General features: G+C 40.5%; 1 protein-coding gene across 3 annotated transcripts in view; it reads left to right on the top strand.

Annotated features, from left to right (window-relative positions):
• The first annotated feature begins 250 nt into the window (after nt 1-250).
• The window catches only part of MAST2 (microtubule associated serine/threonine kinase 2), a 203,055-nt gene continuing 184,486 nt past the window's right edge, over nt 251-18,819 (top strand). For all 3 annotated transcript variants that reach the window (XM_061122025.1, XM_061122024.1, XM_061122023.1), the window contains exon 1: nt 251-457. In XM_061122025.1, coding sequence (XP_060978008.1) covers nt 251-457 — 207 coding nt within the window. The remainder of the gene's footprint in view (nt 458-18,819) is intronic.

Below are 18,819 nucleotides of genomic sequence, written 5' to 3'. Positions count from 1 at the left end.
GCCGAGCGTGTGCCGGGTGGGACAGGACGAGGCTGCGGCGATGCTGCCGCCTGCGTAAGGAGCGCCGAGGAGGCCGCGGCCCTTGAGGCCCCAGAAAGCGCGGAGGAGCTGCGGGCTGGGGTCGGTGGCTTCGGGTGCCCGCCGGGCCATGGTGGCCGCGGGAGGTGGTTGGCGCGGCAGCGCTGCGGCCCGGGGCGGTGCGGGGCCGGGACAGTCGCGGCGCTGACGCCCGCAGGGCCCAGCCGCAGATATGAAGCGGAGCCGCTGCCGCGATCGACCGCAGCCGCCGCCGCCGCCGCCGCTGCCGCCGGCAGCCGGCCGGGACGATGGGGCTCAGCGGGCGGCGGAGCTGCCCCAGTCCCAGCCCCTGCCCCTGCCCCCGCGCCGGCGAGCGCCGCCCGGGAGGCAGCGACTGGAGGAGCGGACCGGGCCCGCGGGGCCTGAAGTCCGGGAGCAGGTAGGGCTCGCCGGGGTCTCGGAGGGAAAGGATGGGGAGGGGGAGCCTGAGTGGGACTGATGGGGGAGGGCTATCTCGGGCGGGAAGATTTGGGCTGGGGGAGTTGAAGGGGTGGGGACTGAATTGAAGTTGGGCAGGAGGAATGGGAGGTCTGGAGAGGCAGAAAAATGCGGAGTGGAGAAATGGAAGATGAGAGAGTAGGGATGAAAAATGGTCCTATGGGCGTTTGAGGTAAAGGGTTCTGGAGGAGAAGAGCGGACTCCGGAATGTGGGCTGGGAGTAAATGAAGTGCAAAGAATAGGCTTACTAAAGGGGTATGGAGGAATTATCCAGAGGGGCAAAAAGTGTAAGGTAGGGAGAGTCAGTTGATATAGTAAATGTTATCTTATTTTCTTGAGGTTGCCTTGACAGTTGTGAAAAAGATGTCATTCCTAAGCATTCTCTAGTTTGGCCATCGTTATAGTCTTGTTGGAATATGTTTCTAGTCATTGTTAAAGTTCTCTCCAGTAATGATCCATTTCACGAGAAAGCACTTTTTAAAACATGGGCTTTGGGGATGCATGTGTGCAATCCCAAGGCAGTACTGTGAGCAGAGAATTCATAGATTTAGTCTCTGCCTTATAGGAGTTTACCACTGAAAATATCTTAGTGAAAAAACAGAAAGAAATGCAAAAAGTTCGTGGAGTTTCTGAATGGACAGGATGTGTTTATATATTAATTTATTAATCAAGTGTGGGTTATTTAGAAGTAGGGGATAAAGGTCAGTTTTATCAGGGAGAAGTTGTCATTAGTAGCTGTAGGAAGTTCAGTGAGTACTGCATGGTCCTTGATCTTGTGGGATTTACAGAAAAATGTACTGTAGTAATGGACTCCAGTGACAGCTTCCCTTTTGCACATACTATTCAAGATCCTACTGACTTCATCTTTGGAGATTTGAAGGGTCCTGTTAGGTCTCCTGCCTAACAGGAGACCTTTCCCGTATGTTAAATAAGTATTTTCCATAGACATCATTATTATATATAGTTTCAGTGATGCACATGTTAGCACTTGGACTTTCCCCCACTGTTGGTTTTTTATCTTGTATTCTCCACCCAGTGCTGAGTAGACTGTGCCATTGCTATCTTTGCCCTTACTTTCATGCAGCTGAGGATTGTCCTCTTACTGTAATTTTCTGTCTCAACCTTGTCTTTTATATTCTCTGCAGTTCCTATTCGAAACATTTTAAAATGTACTTAAAACCCAGATCCTTTCCTTAGTCAGTTTACCTGGTCCAATTTACCTTATCCAGTGCTTCACTGAAGAGTTCAAGGTTACTTGATTTCTTCCCCTTTATCTCAGGATTTCTGTGTTCACTCATCCTTTTAAATCTCAAAGAAGGAAGTACTTATCCTCTTCCAGGCTAATTTCTCTATGTTTTTTATTTCATTCCCTCTTAGCTTCTGTAGGCCCTTGTTGTATTATACCGCAAATAAAAGCAAGACAACAGGATTTCCCTGAGTTTTGTAACCTACTTAAGCTACTTTGTAATCTCATTTTTGCTAACCAGCAACCTTCTTGAAAAATGAGTTTATATTCAGGAGTCTGAGAAAGCTCCAGGAGATGGTGAAGGATAGAGAAGCCTGGCGTGCTGCAGTCCATGGGGTTGCAAAGAGTTGGACACAACTGCGTGACTGAACAACAGTTCACTCTCTCAGCTTCTTCACCTTATATACAGTCCTCATATATTTGGTTTTTACCCAAACTGATGTCTTCAAGGTCATCAGTAACTTGTATGTTTGTTTATTTACTTTTTAATTGTGATGTGACTACAGAGTGCAAATCAAAGGTTCATTGAGCCCATGAATTTTTTTTTTCATTTATTTTTATTAGTTGGAGGCTAATTACTTTACAATATTGTAGTGGTTTTTGTCATACATTGACATGAATCAGCTATGGATTTACATGTATTCCCCATCCCAATCCCCCCTCCCACCTCCCTCTCTACCCGATCCCTCTGGGTCTTCCCAGTGCACCAGGCCCAAGCACTTGTCTCATGCATCCAACCTGGAGCCCATGAATTTTTACAGAATGAATACACCTATGTGACCACTCCTCAGATAAAGATGTAAAACATTTCCAGTACCCTAGAATGTGCCTTTGTGTTTTCTCCCAGGTATTACCCATCTCTAGAGGTAACCACTCACCCAGCCTCTATCACCATGGATTAGTGTTGCCTCTTCTGAACTTCATATAAATTAAATCATTCAGCTTAACTCTTTTATGACTGTACTCTTTCATTCAGCTATGTCTGTAAGATTCATCTATGTTCTTTTAGAAAAAGCTTGTTCTTTTTCACTGCTGTATAGTTTTCCCTTGTGTAAATGTTCCATGATAGATGCTAAAACTTCCTTTTTTTAAGTTGAAAAATAATATGTGGCTATTTGTGAAAAGTTTTCATTGTGAAAGAATTAGACAGAAAGATTTGCAGCAGTCCTGGGGACCTTAAAATGACTAAATCTGATAACCTCCCTCTTCTCTGACCTCTGTGAACTATTGGTCACTCTTGACCATGTGTTTTTTTGATGTTTTCTTCTCTTTTGCATAATGTCTTTTCTACTCCTGTTTCTCTGACTGCTTCTTGGGTGTCTTTTTCTGTTTTCTGTCGCTGTCCCCAGTATGTTCCTTGAGGATGTGTTTCCTCTCTGTCCTCAGCTTTTTTCTTTTTATTTTTTCTGGTCGTGCTGAAACTTACAGGACCTTAGTTTCCCAACCGGGGAACCCAGGCCCCTGCGTGTGAAAGCACTGAGTCCTAACCACCGAACCAACAGAGAATTCCCGGCTTTTTTCTTTTATTCTTTGTTTTTAAAATTTTATTTATTTATTTATTCACTTTTGGTTGTGCTGGGTCTTTGTTGCTGCTCAGGCTTTTCTCCAGTTGCTGGGAGTGGGGATTACTCTCTAGTTGCTGAGCATGGGCTTCTCCTTGCGGTGGTTTATCTTGTTGCAGAGCACAGGCTCCAGGGTACATGGGCTTAGTAGTTGCAGCTTTTGGGCTCTAGAGCATGTGGGCTTCATTAGTTGTGACGTGAAGGCTCAGTAGTTGCGAGTGCAGGCTCAGTAGTTGTGGCACACTGGCTTAGTTGCCCCTTGGCATGTGGAATTTTCCCTGACCACGGATTGAATCCATGCCTCTTGCATTAGCAAGTGGATTCTTAACCACTGGACCACCAGGGAAGTCCACGGGTTTTTTTTCTTAATTGTGTTTTGTTTTTTAACAGGCTTACCCTATTCATGGCAAGTACTTAGGATACGGAGTAGGGCCTATGTGCTGTGCTTGGTCGTTCAGTTGTGTCTGACTGTTTTGTACATGGGGATTCTCCAGGCAAGAATACTGGAGTGAGTTGCTATGCCCTCCTCCAAGGGATCTTCCCAACCCTAGAATCGAACCCAGTTCTTCTCTTTGCAGGCAGATTCTTTACCGACTGAGCCAAAGGGTCTGTAGTTCTTTTTGTTCATGACATTGTGTCACAGAGCCTCCTTGTAGTCTCCAGGCCTGACCTCTTTTCTTAGTTCTATATTTCCATTTCTAGCCTTAACATTTCCACCTTAGACTCTCAGCATTTGTGATCTTAACATTTGTGGTTTTCATAATTTGATAGTGTCCTTGAAATTATTTGTTGAAAACTTAAAAAATTTAAATTTTGTGTGTTATGAGGTGGGATGGATTATTCCATTTATTCAGGGAGTAAAAACCTAGCTGATCACCAAGGTATCTACCTTTCAGAAATGACTTTGTTCTTCATTTCTCCTGACATGGAATAATGCTGTTATATGTTATACCATGCTGGTATTTAGGAATAATTTCTGAACAGGATGCAGAACTTGGAACTCTGGATTAGTGGCTTACTGTATCATTGAAATATTGATAGATTCCATTATTCTCTTTTGAAATGTGCTTCTCCCTGTGTCTTTCCTTTCTGTGGTCCTCAAACTTGAAATTATATCCGTGGTCTTTGTCTTTTTGCTCTCCCTTGACCCCCTTCTCCAGATTCTGCTGATCGGTCTTCATGATCTCTTTCAAATTTTTGTGCTCACTGTCATCACCTTAATTTACACCATTTATAAACTTTTGTCTTGGTTGTTGTAATATCTTAACTGCATTTACTCTGCTTTTAGCCTTTTAGCCTCTAATTTATTCTGTATTCTAATAAAGATGATTGGAACTCCTTGCCTGTCTGAGTTGCAAATAAGTATTTTTAAATGATCAATTCATTGCTTTATCTTCAGAAACTTTCATTAGCTTTTTAATATCATAGAATAAAGTTTGAAGACCTTGGCATTCAAGGTCTACTTGAAACATCACTTTTTATTAGAATCAGTTAGAGGCCCCTTCTCTTGGTTCCCAATACTTTGCTTTGTATCCATTGTAGCACACATTATTGAAATAGCTGATCTCTCTTGTTAGCAAGTTCTTTGAGGCCCAGACTCTTTCATTTACTATTGTATACACCTAGGGCCTAGTATGATATTTGAAACATAGTTATTAGTCTGAATACTTACTAGAAACATGTATGTGTGCTGGCACTTGAAACGTATCCTGAGCAATATCCTAATTGGTTGTCAGTCTCTCATCAGAGAAAAACTCCTCAGAGGCTGTCTTAATCATCACTGTACCAGCCTTTAGTGTTTTAACTGGTACATAATGGGCACTCAGTAAATATTTGTTTCCTCCTTAGGCACTTTCATATTTTTATTTTAATTAGTTATCTATTTGAAAAACTTTCTAGTCTTTGCCCATTGAAATTCTACTCAAGCGTCCAGGCCTAACTCATGCCACAGAAACTGTTCTGTGAAGTTGCTTTTCTCTGATTGGGCTGTCATAAATAGCACTTCTGTCCTTCTGTATTCATTTTATATTATTTCATATCTGCTTTTAAGTTGTAAATTATAGAGGGTGGGAACTATATCATCATTTTATATACCATAATACGTAATCAGGGCCTTTGTCACAATAGGCACAATAATTATTTACTAACTGAATGAATGAACAGGAAATGATTAAAATATTTTGAATTTGGGTGAGTTGAGTAATAATGGTAGTAAGAGAGAAATAGGTAAGTAGAGAAAATGAGACATTTTTGAAGATGGAGGAAGATGGAGTTCAATTTTACTTTCTAGAATTCTCTTAGCAGCATTAAGGAATTTTCAAAATTTTTTTCATGAAAATCATCATTCGGCACTGTAATGTTATTGTATAGTCAAAGTGAAGTGAAAGTTGCTCAGTCGTGTCCGACTCTTTGCGACCTCATGGACTATATACTGTATAGTCCATGGAATTCTCCAGGCCAGAATACTGGAGTGTGTAGCCTTTCCTTTCTCTGGGGGATTTTCCAAACCCAGGGATCAAATCCAGGTCTCCTGCATTGCAGGCAGATTCTTTACCAGCTGAGCCACCAGGGAAGCCCAGGAATACTGGAGTGGATAGCCTGTCCCTTCTCCAGTGGATCTTCCCAAACCAGGGATCGAACTGGGGTCTTCTGCATTGCAGACAAATTCTTTACCAACTGAGCTATCAGGGAGGCCCAAAAGCACAGGGCAGAAAACACACAGAGGGAAAACTGCATATATTTTTAGGGAATTGTAGTTGTTTGGTATTGTTGGAATTTGAACTTGGAGGCATAAATGATGAGTTTAGAGCCTAAAAGAGCCTGGATAGTAGAAGATCTTTACTACTATTTAAAAAGTAAAGTAGGGGAGTATGATGGTCTTACTTGTTTTTTAACCTGGGTTACTCTGGCAGCTGTGTGGAGGATACAGTGTAGGACATGGTGATTAAGACATGGGCATTTGAGAATTTTTCTGAGTTTTCCCAGGGGCTTTACAGGTGGCACAGTAATAAACAATCTGCCTGCCAGTGCTCAAGATGCTGGTTCGATCCCTGGGTTGGGAAGATCCCTGAGAAGGAAATGGCAACTCACTCCAGTATTCTTGCCTGGGAAATTCCATTGACAGAGGAGCCTTACAGGCTATATCAGACGCGATTGAGTAGGTACTCACACTAAGTTTTCAATGGAAGGTGTGTGCTTAATTGCTCAGTCATGTCCAACTCTTTGTGACCCCATGGACTATAGCCCGCTAGGCTCCTCTGTTCTTGCAGTTCTCCAGGCAAGAATACTGGAGTGGGTGACCATTCCCTTCTCCAGGGGATCTTCCTGACCCAGAGATCGAATCTGAGTCTCCTGCATTGCAGGTGGATCCTTTATCATTTGAGCCATTGGGATGCTAGTGATAAAGAACTTGCTTGCCAATGAAGGAGACATAAGAGACTCGGGTTTGGCCCCTGGTCAGGAAGATCTCCTTGAGGAGGGCATGGCAACCCATTCTAGTATTCAGTATTCTTGCTTAGAGAATCCCGAGGACAGGGGAACCTGGGAAGCTACTGTCCTTAGGATCGCAAAGAGCTGGACACGACTGAAGCGACTTAGCACGCACCTACTCCAGTCTGACCTCTGCAGTGACAATGAGTTTTCAATACAGTGTTGGTTAACTCTTTCCTCCCATCTTGTCCCGAAGTAATCTAAGTCAGGGCCAGCCCTGAAGACCTATTACCTTTGGAAGATTTGATTTCATCAAAGGTCCTGGGAGCAGAGAGCCTGGGATGGTTGAAGCAGGTTGGACAGTTTTCCCTGATGAGCATAGGATACATCTGCTTACAGATTTTTCCCATTTTTGTTTTACTGGATGCCTCTTAGCCTGCTGCTGCTGCTCCTAAGTCGCTTCTGCAACCCCATAGATGGCACCCCACCAGACTCCCCTGTCCCTGGGATTTTCCAGGCAAGAGTACTGGAGTGGGGTGCCATTGCCTCCAGCCTCTTAACCTAAGATCAGCCTAAAAGCTTTTTCCACCCCAGTTACTGATGGTGACCTATGTTTAGGACTGTTAGAGGCAGCTTCATACTGCAATCATTATGCCTCTTTCATTGCTGGTCTTAGCTACTATATGGTTCTATGCTAAATTTGCTATCTAACTTTGTACTTTTTGGTAAAACCCCCAGGGTACCTTGGTAATTATCTTTTTTATCAGCAGGTATTGGTTGTTTTTCTTCTCTTATATATGTACTTGGGGTTCCAAAGAGGTTTGAAAACCAGGTTATTGGGTCAAGGGCTAGCCCTGGGGGTGGAGGAAAAAGTCCTCAGGGGAGAGCAGAGACTAGGTGTCCCCGGGAGTCAGGACTTAAACATGATGCACTGTTAGTCCAACGTAGTTGACCACCTTTTTGTTTCAATGTTGTACCTCATTGTCAACTCCCCAAACTTTTTTCTCTGCACTATAGCCATATATACAGTGGTGATGTAAAAGTGAAAGTCACTCAATTGTGTCTGACTCTTTGCGACCCCATGGACTATACAGTCCATGGAATTCTCCAGGCCAGAATACTGGAGTGGATAGCCATTTACTTCTCCAGGGGATCTTCCCAACCCAGGGATTGAACCCAGGTCTCCCACATTGCAGGCAGATTCTTTACCAGCTGAGCCACCAGTGAAGACCCTATATAAAGTGGAAATACAGTAAATAATTGATGAGAAAAATTGATATCAACCTGAACTTTCTGCTTCCATGTTCATTGGGCATATTTCATCCTTACCAGTAATAGTTCCACTTCTAAAATCTTAGTTTAGAGCTTACCACACTCTGACCTTCACATCATGTTCTGTTTCTGTAGCTCGCATTCATTCATCTCCAAAAATTGTTCAAACTCTTTGTAACCTCTGGTCTGTTGATTTTTGTTTTTCCTAAATCATCTTTTCATTGTTGGTCACCTCATGCCTCTACTTTCATCCTTGTCCAACTAAATATTGCATGGGCTATCATAATTATTCCTATGTGTGTACCTTCAGTACCTTCTGTCATACCTGTCATACTTGAGAAAATCCCAACTGTGATTAAACCAACTCTGTCTATGGTACACTTGTATCAGATAATAAAAGAAATAAGTAAAATATGTAGTGTGCTATAGGGTGATAAATACTATGAAGAAAATAAAGCAGAAAAGGGGGATATAGAGTGATGGGAGATGTTATGGCTTTAAATAGCATTATCATGAAAGACATCTCTTTGGAATGAGATGTTTGAGTAAAGACCTGAAGGATGTAAGAAACAGGCATTTCAATTCTGAGGGAAGCATATACTTGGTAGAGGTAGAAAGCTCTTTAGGCTGGAAGCATACCTTTAGCTCTAAAATTTTGTTTGAGGAACACCAAGGAGCCCAAGTATGGCTAGAGTAGAGTGAGTAAGAGGAAGAGTAGTAGGTGAGGTCAAAGGGGAAAGATGGGGAGAGGAGGGCTGAATTGTGGAGAGGTTCAGATGGGTAAGTGTCTTACAGGGTAAGGTTTTTGACTTTTGTGCTGAATGAGATGAAAAGCCATTGGAGAATTTTGAGCAGAGGAATCACGTAATCTGACATTCATTTTAATCCCATCTGTTTGACTACTCTAAGGAGCACTGACTGAATGGGTATGTGGAAGTAGAGAGACCATTCAAGAGACTCTTGCAATTATTCAGGCAAACGAGCAAGGGATATGAAATAATTGTCTGTGAATAAGAGAGTGCTTTTCTTTAGAACAAAACCACTTGAAAGAATTATCTCTATCTTTCATTTCTTCTGCTCTTACTCTTTTTTGAACCCATTCCAGTCAAATCAGGCTTTAGTCTCCTAATTCCACTGCAGCACTTATGTCAGGGTCATCACTGGTCAAATCCAGTGGCCAGTTTTCAGTCTTCATCTCACTCAACCTGTTGCTTTTGACTTGGTTGATCATTCCATCATTTGGCTCCTGGGACCATGCTGTCTTGGTTTTCTTTCAGTCTCACCAGTGCTTCAGAGAGCTTAGTATTTAATCTGCTTCTACAATCTGTTCTCTCTCCTGCTGTAATCTCATTAGATTGTATTACTTTGCATTTCATCTGTATGCTGTTGATTCCCACCTTTCCCCCTCTTGTCTTGACTTTCCTCTGAGCTCTAACTCCTTTTTTCAGTTGTGAGTGTAACATTTCTATTTGGGTAGCTAATAGACCTTTCAAACTTAATGTGTCCAAAGTTGAACCCTCTTTTTATTTCCTATTCTGCTTCTCCCTCAGTCTTTCCAATGTTGATAAACAGCACTATCATTCAAGCTATGACAAACCTAGACAGAGTATTAAAAAGCAGATACAACACTTTGCTGACAAAGGTACATATACTCAAAGCTATGGTTTTTCCAGTAGTCATGAACAGATGTGAGAGTTGGGTCATAAAGAAGGCTGAGTGCTGAAGAATTGATACTTCCTAACTGTGGTGTTGGAGAAGACTCTTGAGAGACTGTTGGACTGCAAGAGATCAAACCAGTCCATCTGAAAGGAAATCAGTCCTGAATATTCACTGGAAGGACTGATGCTGAAGCTGAAGCTCCATTACTTTGGCCACCTGATGTGAAGAACTGACTCACTGGACAAGACCATGATGCTGGGAAAGATTGAGGGCAGGAGGAGGAGGGGTGACCAGAGGGTAAGATGGTTGGATGACATCGTCAACTCAATGGACACGAGCTTGAGCAAACTCTGGGAGATGGTGATGGACAGGGAAGCCTGGCATGCTGCAGTCCATGGGGTCGCAAAGAGTCGGACACGACTGAGCGACTAAACAACAAAATCATTCACTCAAAGCAAAATATGGAAGTTGTTTTTGATTCTTTTCTAAACCTCATATTCCACATTCAGCCCATCAGTTCTGGTTGGTGCAGTATTCAAACTGCATAAGACTTTTCCCCACTAGCTCCATCACTAGTCTAATTTTAGCCTCTTTCATCTTCCATCTGGGTTACTATAAAAGTCTCCTAACCTGTCTTCCTGATTCTATTCTTCTACCCTCCCCCCAACTATGATAATGATAATTTGCACACAGCAAGAGCAGTATCATCCTGTAAAAGCTAAAGTCAAAATTTGTCACCTTCTCTAGTCAAAAGTGGCTTTCCATCACAGTTAATCAAAGTTGAAGGTGCTTGCTTTGTCCTATTATAAGTGCCTATGTGATCTGCCTCTAGGCCTTCTCAAACCTCATTTCCTTCTCTTCCTCTTGTTACTGTGCTGTAGTCACAGTGGCTGCCTTGATGGTCTCCAGATATATTAAGCATGCTCCTGCCTGAGGACATTTTAAAAATTATTTGAGAAATTCTATACTTGGTAGGAACGTTATGACCAACCTATATAGCATATTAAAAAGCAGAGACATTACTTTGCCAACAAAGGTCCGCCTAGTCAAGGCTATGGTTTTTCCAGTGGTCATGTATGGATGTGAGAGTTGGACTGTGAAGAAAGCTGAGTGCCGAAGAATTGATGCTTTTGAACTGTGGTGTTGGAGAAGACTCTTGAGAGTCCCTTGGACTGCAAGGAGATCCAACCAGTCCATACTAAAGGAGATCAGTCCTGGCTGTTCATTGGAAGGACTGATGCTGAAGCCGAAACTCCAGTACTTTGACCACCTCATGCAAAGAGTTCACTCGTTGGAAAAGACCCTAATGCTAGGAGGGATTGGGGGCAGGAGGAGAAGGGAATGACAGAGGATGAGATGGCTGGATGGCATCACTGACTCGATGGACATGAGTTTGGGTAGACTCCGGGAGTTGGTGATGGACAGGGAGGCCTGGCGTGCTGTGATTCATGGGGTCACAAAGAGTCGGACACGACTGAGCAACTGAACTGAACTGAACTGAACTGATACTTGGTAGTTTTCTCTACCTGAGGTGTTCTCTCTCTGGATATGTTTATATGACTGGCTTCCTTATTTCATTTAGGTCTCTGTTCAGATATCACCTCCTCAGAGGCCTTCCTTGACCAGCTATTTTTTTTTCCATTTATTTTTATTAGTTGGAGGCTAATTACTTTACAATATTGTAGTTGTTTTTGCCATACATTGACATGAATCAGCCATGGATTTACATGTGTTCCCCATCCCGATCCCCTCTGACCAGCTATTTTGAAGTAGCACTCTTAGTCACTTCCGTCCCCTCTTTTTATTATGTCCTTTATTCACCTGTGACTGTCACATATTTATTCTCGTTCTCACACATTAGAATATATGCTTAATGAGGATATGAATTTGAATTGGTTTTTCCTTACTGCTGTATCTCCAGTTTCTAGACATGTATATTGGAGATACTAAAGAAATACTTCTTGAGTGAATGTATAGTGATTAAGTCATTGTTTGACTTTAGAGTCCAACTCTGTGACCTGATACAAGTTACTTAAATTCTTTAAGCCTTAATCACCCCATGTGTATGTAGTGGAGATAATTTCATTGCCAATTTCATTGTTAGGATTTAATAAGTTAATCCATAAGTTAAACACTTACTACAAAGCCTAATACCAATGAGTGCTCAATAATGGTTAATTATTATATTTTTAGGATACATGCATAGAATGTGTGAATATAGGGTTCATATTTTTCAGTGTTCTTATCTGGTTTCAGAAAGAAATAGAAAAAGGTATGTCTTAACCTTTGATTTGTTGGCATTATTGAACTGTCCTTTTATTTTGTTCAGCTTGAAAAAGCGGCTTTAATTTGTATATTTTCCCTTTTAGCCCACCAGGCTCCTCTGTCTCTGGGGATTCTCGAGGTAAGAATACCAGAGGGGTAGCCTAGCCCTTCTCCAGGGGATCTTCCCGACCTAGAATCAAACCGGGGTCTCCTGCAGGTGGATTCTTTACAACCTGAGCTACCAGGGAAGCCCTTAGGGAAACTTCTATGAATTTCTTTCTAAGTAACTGGTTTAGAATGTGTTGTAGTCTCCCTAGGCTTTAGGATGTATTTAATAGCAAATATGGACCAAGGAAACCACATTTTTAAATTCTGTGATATTGTTTTAGTTGTATACCAATTTTAATGTAATGTTCACCCTTCTTAAGGGTGAACCTGGTAGGAGAGGTACAAATCCTTTAACCTTCAGTTTGTTGGGAGATTAATAAGCCACATAACTTCTCTGCCTATGTTTCAGCAAAACAGGGGTAATATAGATGTAGGAATACTTGTTTTTTAATTTTATATAAATTATTTATTATATGTATACTTTTGCTTTCTAACCTTGTTCCACTCAGCATTGTTTTTGAGAATTATATGTCACAGATCAGCACACATTTTCTGTTAAGGGCAATATAATAAATATTTTAGGCTTTGTCATACTGTTTGTTTCACAACTACATACTCAACTATACTGTTGTAGCATGATAGCATCCCTAAGATAATATGCCAATGAATGAACTTATCTATATTTCAATAGACTTTATATAGAGACATTGAAATTAGAATTTTATATAATTTCCATATTTGTCATATTGAGAATACTATTTTACAAAATCTTGTTCTATTGATTTGTTTTCCAACTATTTACAAATGTAAAAATTTCTTTTAGCTCCCTGGGTAGACATAAGCAGACTGTGGGTAGGACATGGCCTACCAGCTGAAGTTTACTTACCTTTATCTATGTTATCTTAACACATTTAGATTAATTTCATCAATTTTAAACTGCTATATAGCATTCTTTTGAAAGACTAATTTGTAATATGTAAACTTTTTTGAAAAAATTGGACTTCCCTGGTGGCTCAGATGGTAAAGAATCTCTCTGCAATGTGGGAGATCTGGGTTTTATCACTGGGTTGGGAAGATCCCCTTAAGGAGGGCGTGTGGCAACCCACTCCAGTATGCTCACCTAGAGAACCCCCATGGACAGAGGAGCCTGGCAGGCTACAGTCCATGGGTTCACAAAGAGTCGGATACGACTGAGTGACTAAGCACAGCACAGCAAACATTTTGTTGTAATAATGGACCATTAGGTGATTTCCATTTTCCAGGGCTAAAGGAAATATTCTTGTACTTACCTCCTTGTGCACATGTGCAGGAGTTTCTCTTACAGGATATCGTTGCCAGGTTGCTTTTTTCAGTGTTTGTACCTGTATATGCTTTGACCTCTGATGTTTTGCTGTGTCCTTGACAACTCTTGTTATCACTTTTTGTTAATTTTCTAGATTTAGGTGGCAGCTCAGTGCTTTAAATACATTTTCCTGATTATTAGCAAGGTTGAGAATCTCTTCACAGATTTAGTATTTACTTGGAAGTTTTGTTTTCTGTGACTTCCTTAGTTGTGAACTTTGTTTTTCTCATAAACTGTTTCTTTTCATTTTTCTTATTGATGTTGAGTATTTTTTTTATTGTCATTTAAAAATAGAATATGGTGAAGAAATATTGTAGGGAAAGAGCAAATTAGCCAAGATAGCAGTGATGAGAGTCTCTCGACCCACGGCCTCTTGCTCTCGCCCCACGTTTTGTAAATACATGATTATGTAACAGCTGAGGTCACTTATATCACTGCATATGCACTTCACGACGTACCCCCTTGGCCACAGGCCACCTAAACATATATAAGCTCCACCTGAAAAGCCCTTGAGGCTGCATTATGTCTGCATCTGCTGGGCCAACCACAAGAGAATACAGTGTGTCTGCCTTACGGCTGCTGCGCTAGCCCGGAGAGAATAAACATGTCTGCAGTTCCTTGAGTTTTCTTTCAGCTTCCCCACTTGTGCCTTGCCTACCCTGGGTTCCGCAAACAGTGAGATACGGGGAGACAAATATACTTTAGGTTTGAATTCTCTTAATAGCTTAGTAGGTTTGAATTTGAAATGGGGATAGCAATGTCTATTTAACTGTGTTGTTCTTATGGTTATAAATTGCCTAGTTTGTATTGGAGCTCACTAAATGTTTGTTTCTATGTTTTTTATTGTGTTTGTTCTTTGTCACTACTGTAACTGTGTGTGTAGCAAAATATTCCTTTTGTAGCGGACCACTGGTTTAATGAATTTTCTTTCTTTCCTCCTCCTTTTTTTTCTTTTTTACTATTTAACTTGTTTATTGTCAAATATAACAAGTACAGAAAAGCAGTAAAAAACAGAAGGATAATTTAGTGAATTATAAAATGAACACTATTAATCAAGCAGAATTTTACCAGCCATTCAAGAAACTCTTCTTGCTGTGCCCCTCCCAATCACAGTCCCTCTTTCTCTGCAAAAGTAGTCAGTATTCTGACTTAGGGCTTCCCTGGTAGTTCAGACAGTAAAGAATCTGCCTGCAATGCAGGAGACCTGGGTTCAATCCCTGGGTTGGGAAGATCCCCTGGAGGAGGGCATGGCAAGCCACTCCAGTATTCTTGCCTGAAGAATCCCCATGTACAGAGGAGCCTGGCGGGCTACAGTCCACAGGGTTACAAAGAGTCGGACACAACTGAGTGACTAAGCATAGCATAGCATATTCTGACTTGAGCATTTCTTTGTGTTTCTTTTTAAGTTTGCATCTAAGACATTACAGTTTAGTCTTGCCCATTTAAAAAAAACTAGATGTATTTGTCTTTTTTAATCTATACGTTTTCCTTTCATCTCTTCTTTAAAGTCTGTATGTTGAAAAACCTTGGAACATTTGACCTGTAGTTTCCCATAGTCTAGATTCATAGTTATGGTGCATTTCAAAATGTTTCATGTCCTTTGTATTGCCTGCAAGTTACAGCTGGATAGAGAGGCTTAATCAGTCTCAGGTTCAATTCCTTTGGCAAGATTTTGGGTGGTAGTGTGTTCTTTCAGTAGAAGACACACAATGTCTGCTTTTTGCTCTTTGATTGGGGGTCCCCTGTACATAATGAATTGCATGTTTCTTACTGTTTTGAATATTTTCTGTTTGTTGTTGGCTTTAGCAGTTGGTAATGATACGTTTTGACTCAAATTCTGTTTGAATTTAACCTACTTGAAGTTCATTGAGCTTCTGAACATGTAGGCTCATGTCTCTCATCAAATTTGGGAAGTTTTTGGCAATTATTTCTTCAGGTATTCTTGCCATTTCCTTCTTCTTCTTCTTCTGGGATTCCCTTAATGCATATATTGGTTTTTTTGAAGATGAACCCCTCATCTCTTAGGCTCTCTTCACTTTATTCTCTTTTTTTCTTTTTGTTCCTCAGACTAGATAGCTTTGTCTTGTCCTCGAGATTGCTGATTATGTTTTTGCTTTCTCAAATTTGCCGTTGAACCCCCTACTGAATTTTTCGTTTATTGGTTTTCTTTTTCTAGAATTTCTATTTGATTCCCTTTTATAATTTGTCTTCTTGTCGATAGTCTTGTTTTGGTCATACATTGTTTTCCTGATTTTCTTTAATTCTTTGCAAATGTTTTCCTTCGGTGATAGGAGCATAATTAAGACATTAGATTTCAAGTTTACTGCAAAGTGTGATACTGGGCTTCCTCAGGGATGTTTTCTGCTAATGTATTTTCACTCTTTTGAGTGGACCATATTTTATTACTTTATACATCTTGTGATTTTTAAAATTTTTATTGTTGTTGTTGAAAATTAGAGATTTGAATATTGGCAACTTGGGAATACAGTGTTTTCCCTTTCCCTAGGGTTTGCTATTTTTTGACTATTGAAGGCTGTAGTTGTTCATTTGTCTAGTGAGTTTTCTCAGCCTTTTTTGTAGAAATTGTATTTCTTGCTGTGTGTGATACTGAAGTCTCTATTCCTTAGCTTGTATTTTGATAAAGATTTTCTGGATTGCCAGGAGCTAAGCAAACAAACAAACAAATATACAATCAATATGTTTGTTTTACAAACATACAACAATCTGGTCTTTGCAGATTGACTTTTTGACTCCTTCGGCCCTTAGCCAGACTTGTGCTGACTCCAGGGATCAGCTTGAGATGAAAGCTTAAAATCTCAGTGTTTCCTGAGCATGCATTTCACCCTGGGCTTTCTAAGTTGCTTTATATACACAGGTGTTTGTGATTACCCTAATTTCCCAAAGAAACTCTCCCTTTTCCTGCCCAGATCTCAGGCAGTCAATTGTATGTCTCATTGTTAATCCTTTGCCCAGGTGGCTGTGGGTGTTTGGGTCACCGTACGGGATTTTAAGCAGTGTTTGCTGCTTTTCCACTGAGAAGATTCCAAGTTAGGTGAAATAGAGAGGAGTGCCTCGTGTCAGTCCTCCAGGCAGCCCCCAGGTAAGTTAGAACAGATGTAATAATTTACAAGTAAGGTCTACTCTGGTCCTTCTGGCACCAGGGGCCAGGGTCCCACTCTGGGATCCCAACTGATGTCTTCAAGATTGCCTCCACATCAAGGAATGAGTAGGGTGAGGGCGAGTAAAAAATGCCACAAAGCTTTCCTACCATTTTTTAAGTTGACTTCTTGATTCAGTTCTCATGGTTGTTGTAAATCTTCTATTTTCCAGAGTCTGACAAAAGTGGTTCTGACAGTTTCTGCCTGTTTTTCAGTGTTTCTTTGGGGTAATTTTAGCTTGGGAACTGTCTACTCCATCATTTTGCTTATGTTGTCTTTCACTTGATTTTAATTTTTATCTTCCTAATGATGAATGATGTTAAGAATGGTTTCATTTTCCATATTTGCTTTTTCTTTGCTAAAATGTCTATTAGGTTTCTTGCTCATTTTTTTTTTTATTGGCTTGTTACTGAATGCCTGTCTTTCTTAGATATGTTTTGCAAATATTTTTCCTCCTGTGTGATTTGTTTTCACTTTTTAAACAGTATCTTTGGAAGAGTAGTTTTTAAATTTGAAGTCTATAAATTTGTTCTTTTTTCAACTTATGCTTTGTTGGGTTATCTAAGAATGCTACCTAACTCAAAGTATAAAAATTTTACTCTTGTATTTTTTTGAAGTTTTATACTTTTAGATTTTATAGTTAGATTCATAATCCATTTAGAATTATTTTTCATACATTGCCTTTGATATGCCTGAGGTATGGGTCAAAGTACTTTTTTTTGTATATGCACATCAAGCAAAGGTTTTAATAGGGATAAAGAGAATATACTTTGATTAGTGTGACGTCTGGGTTTGACTCTTGGCAGGGTAGGTCAGGAAGAATCTATCACAGTATACAGACTTCTCTTCACCTATTAAATTACCATTCATATGGGATAAGACAACTTGTGTTGCAAGCCCAGGTTTTTAGCCTGATAGACAAGTTTTTAGTGTGTAGACTTCTGTTCTTTAGCTGTGAATCCTTTGATTATATCGAATCCTATCCTTGTGTTTGTGTGTGTGTGTTAGTCGCTCAGTTGTGTCCGACTCTTTGCGACCCCACAGACTGTTGCCCACCAGACTTCTCTGTCCATGGAATTCTCCAGGCAAGAATACTGGAGTGGATTGCCATTCCCTTCTCCAGAAGATCTTCCCGACCCAGGGATTGAACCCTGATCTCCTGCATTACAGGCAGATTCTTTACTGTTTGAGCTACAGGGAAGTCAAGGAAGGAAGTCCTATCCTGAAAGCATAATATAGTATAAACACAACACTAGCCTTGTGTATAAAGTTAGCCTGAGATTTGCTTTAGTACTGTGGGAGACTGAGAGAGTTCTGACCAAGAGAGGGAGGACTCTGTGAGGACTTGAGAGAAAGCAATAAGCTCTAGAGTTGGGAGGAGCATGTAGAGATTTTGTAGTCAGGCAATTTTCAACCTTTTATTTGATAGTTGAAATTTACATGTCATATAGGAGGTATGTTATTGTTACATTGTTGCTATAATAGATAAATACAAATTATGTGTAATTTCTGGCATGCAAGCTGTAATTCTGCCTTTTAAAAAATCTCACGTAAGAAACAACGTTGTAACATAAGTGAACCGACTTTATTGTAGTATTTACCAGGAACTTGCTTTCATTTAATTAAGAGTATACTGATTGAGTACTTTAAATCAATTTCAAGTAATTTATGACACAATTCTCACAGTTGATCAACATGTGTGTCTGTTGGTGGAATCAAACTGAAAGTTTTTGTTTAGTTTGGTGGTTCTCAAACTTTAGTGTGCTTCAGACTTACCTGTTAAGACAGATTGCTGGTCCCCTACCTGAGATTTTCCAATTTAGTAGATCTGGGGTGGGGCTCTAGAATTTGCATCTTTAACAAGTTCACAGGTGATGCTGATGTTCCTGGTCTGGGGACCACATTTTCAGGATCACAGCTTAGGCCAACTTTCACCTTACTATTTCAGTATTCTAGGGGCAGAGTTTGTCCTTTTTAACATAGCCTATTCACTGTTAAGACAGTTCTTCCGACAGTTAAACCTACTTCTCCTTCTGTTATTTTTGTCCAGTGTTTCTAGCTCTGGCCTGTGAAGTTTACTCTTCCTATAACAGAGGAGAAAGCCCTCATGTAGTGAAGAAAGTTTTTCATGTCTCCTTTATTTAATTTCATTCATGTTAAGCATTTATAGTTTCCTAATAGTTATTGGAAGAATACTGTAATTTGTAGTTATGTTAATACTCCCATAACAGTGTTTTATTTGTAACCTCATTTCGCTTCCTA

The sequence above is a fragment of the Dama dama genome, chromosome 20 (assembly GCF_033118175.1).
Source record: "Dama dama isolate Ldn47 chromosome 20, ASM3311817v1, whole genome shotgun sequence".
Classification (NCBI taxonomy): Eukaryota; Metazoa; Chordata; class Mammalia; order Artiodactyla; family Cervidae; genus Dama; species Dama dama.
Note: the sequence above shows the minus strand (reverse complement) of the source record. Positions and strands in the feature narration are given on the sequence as shown.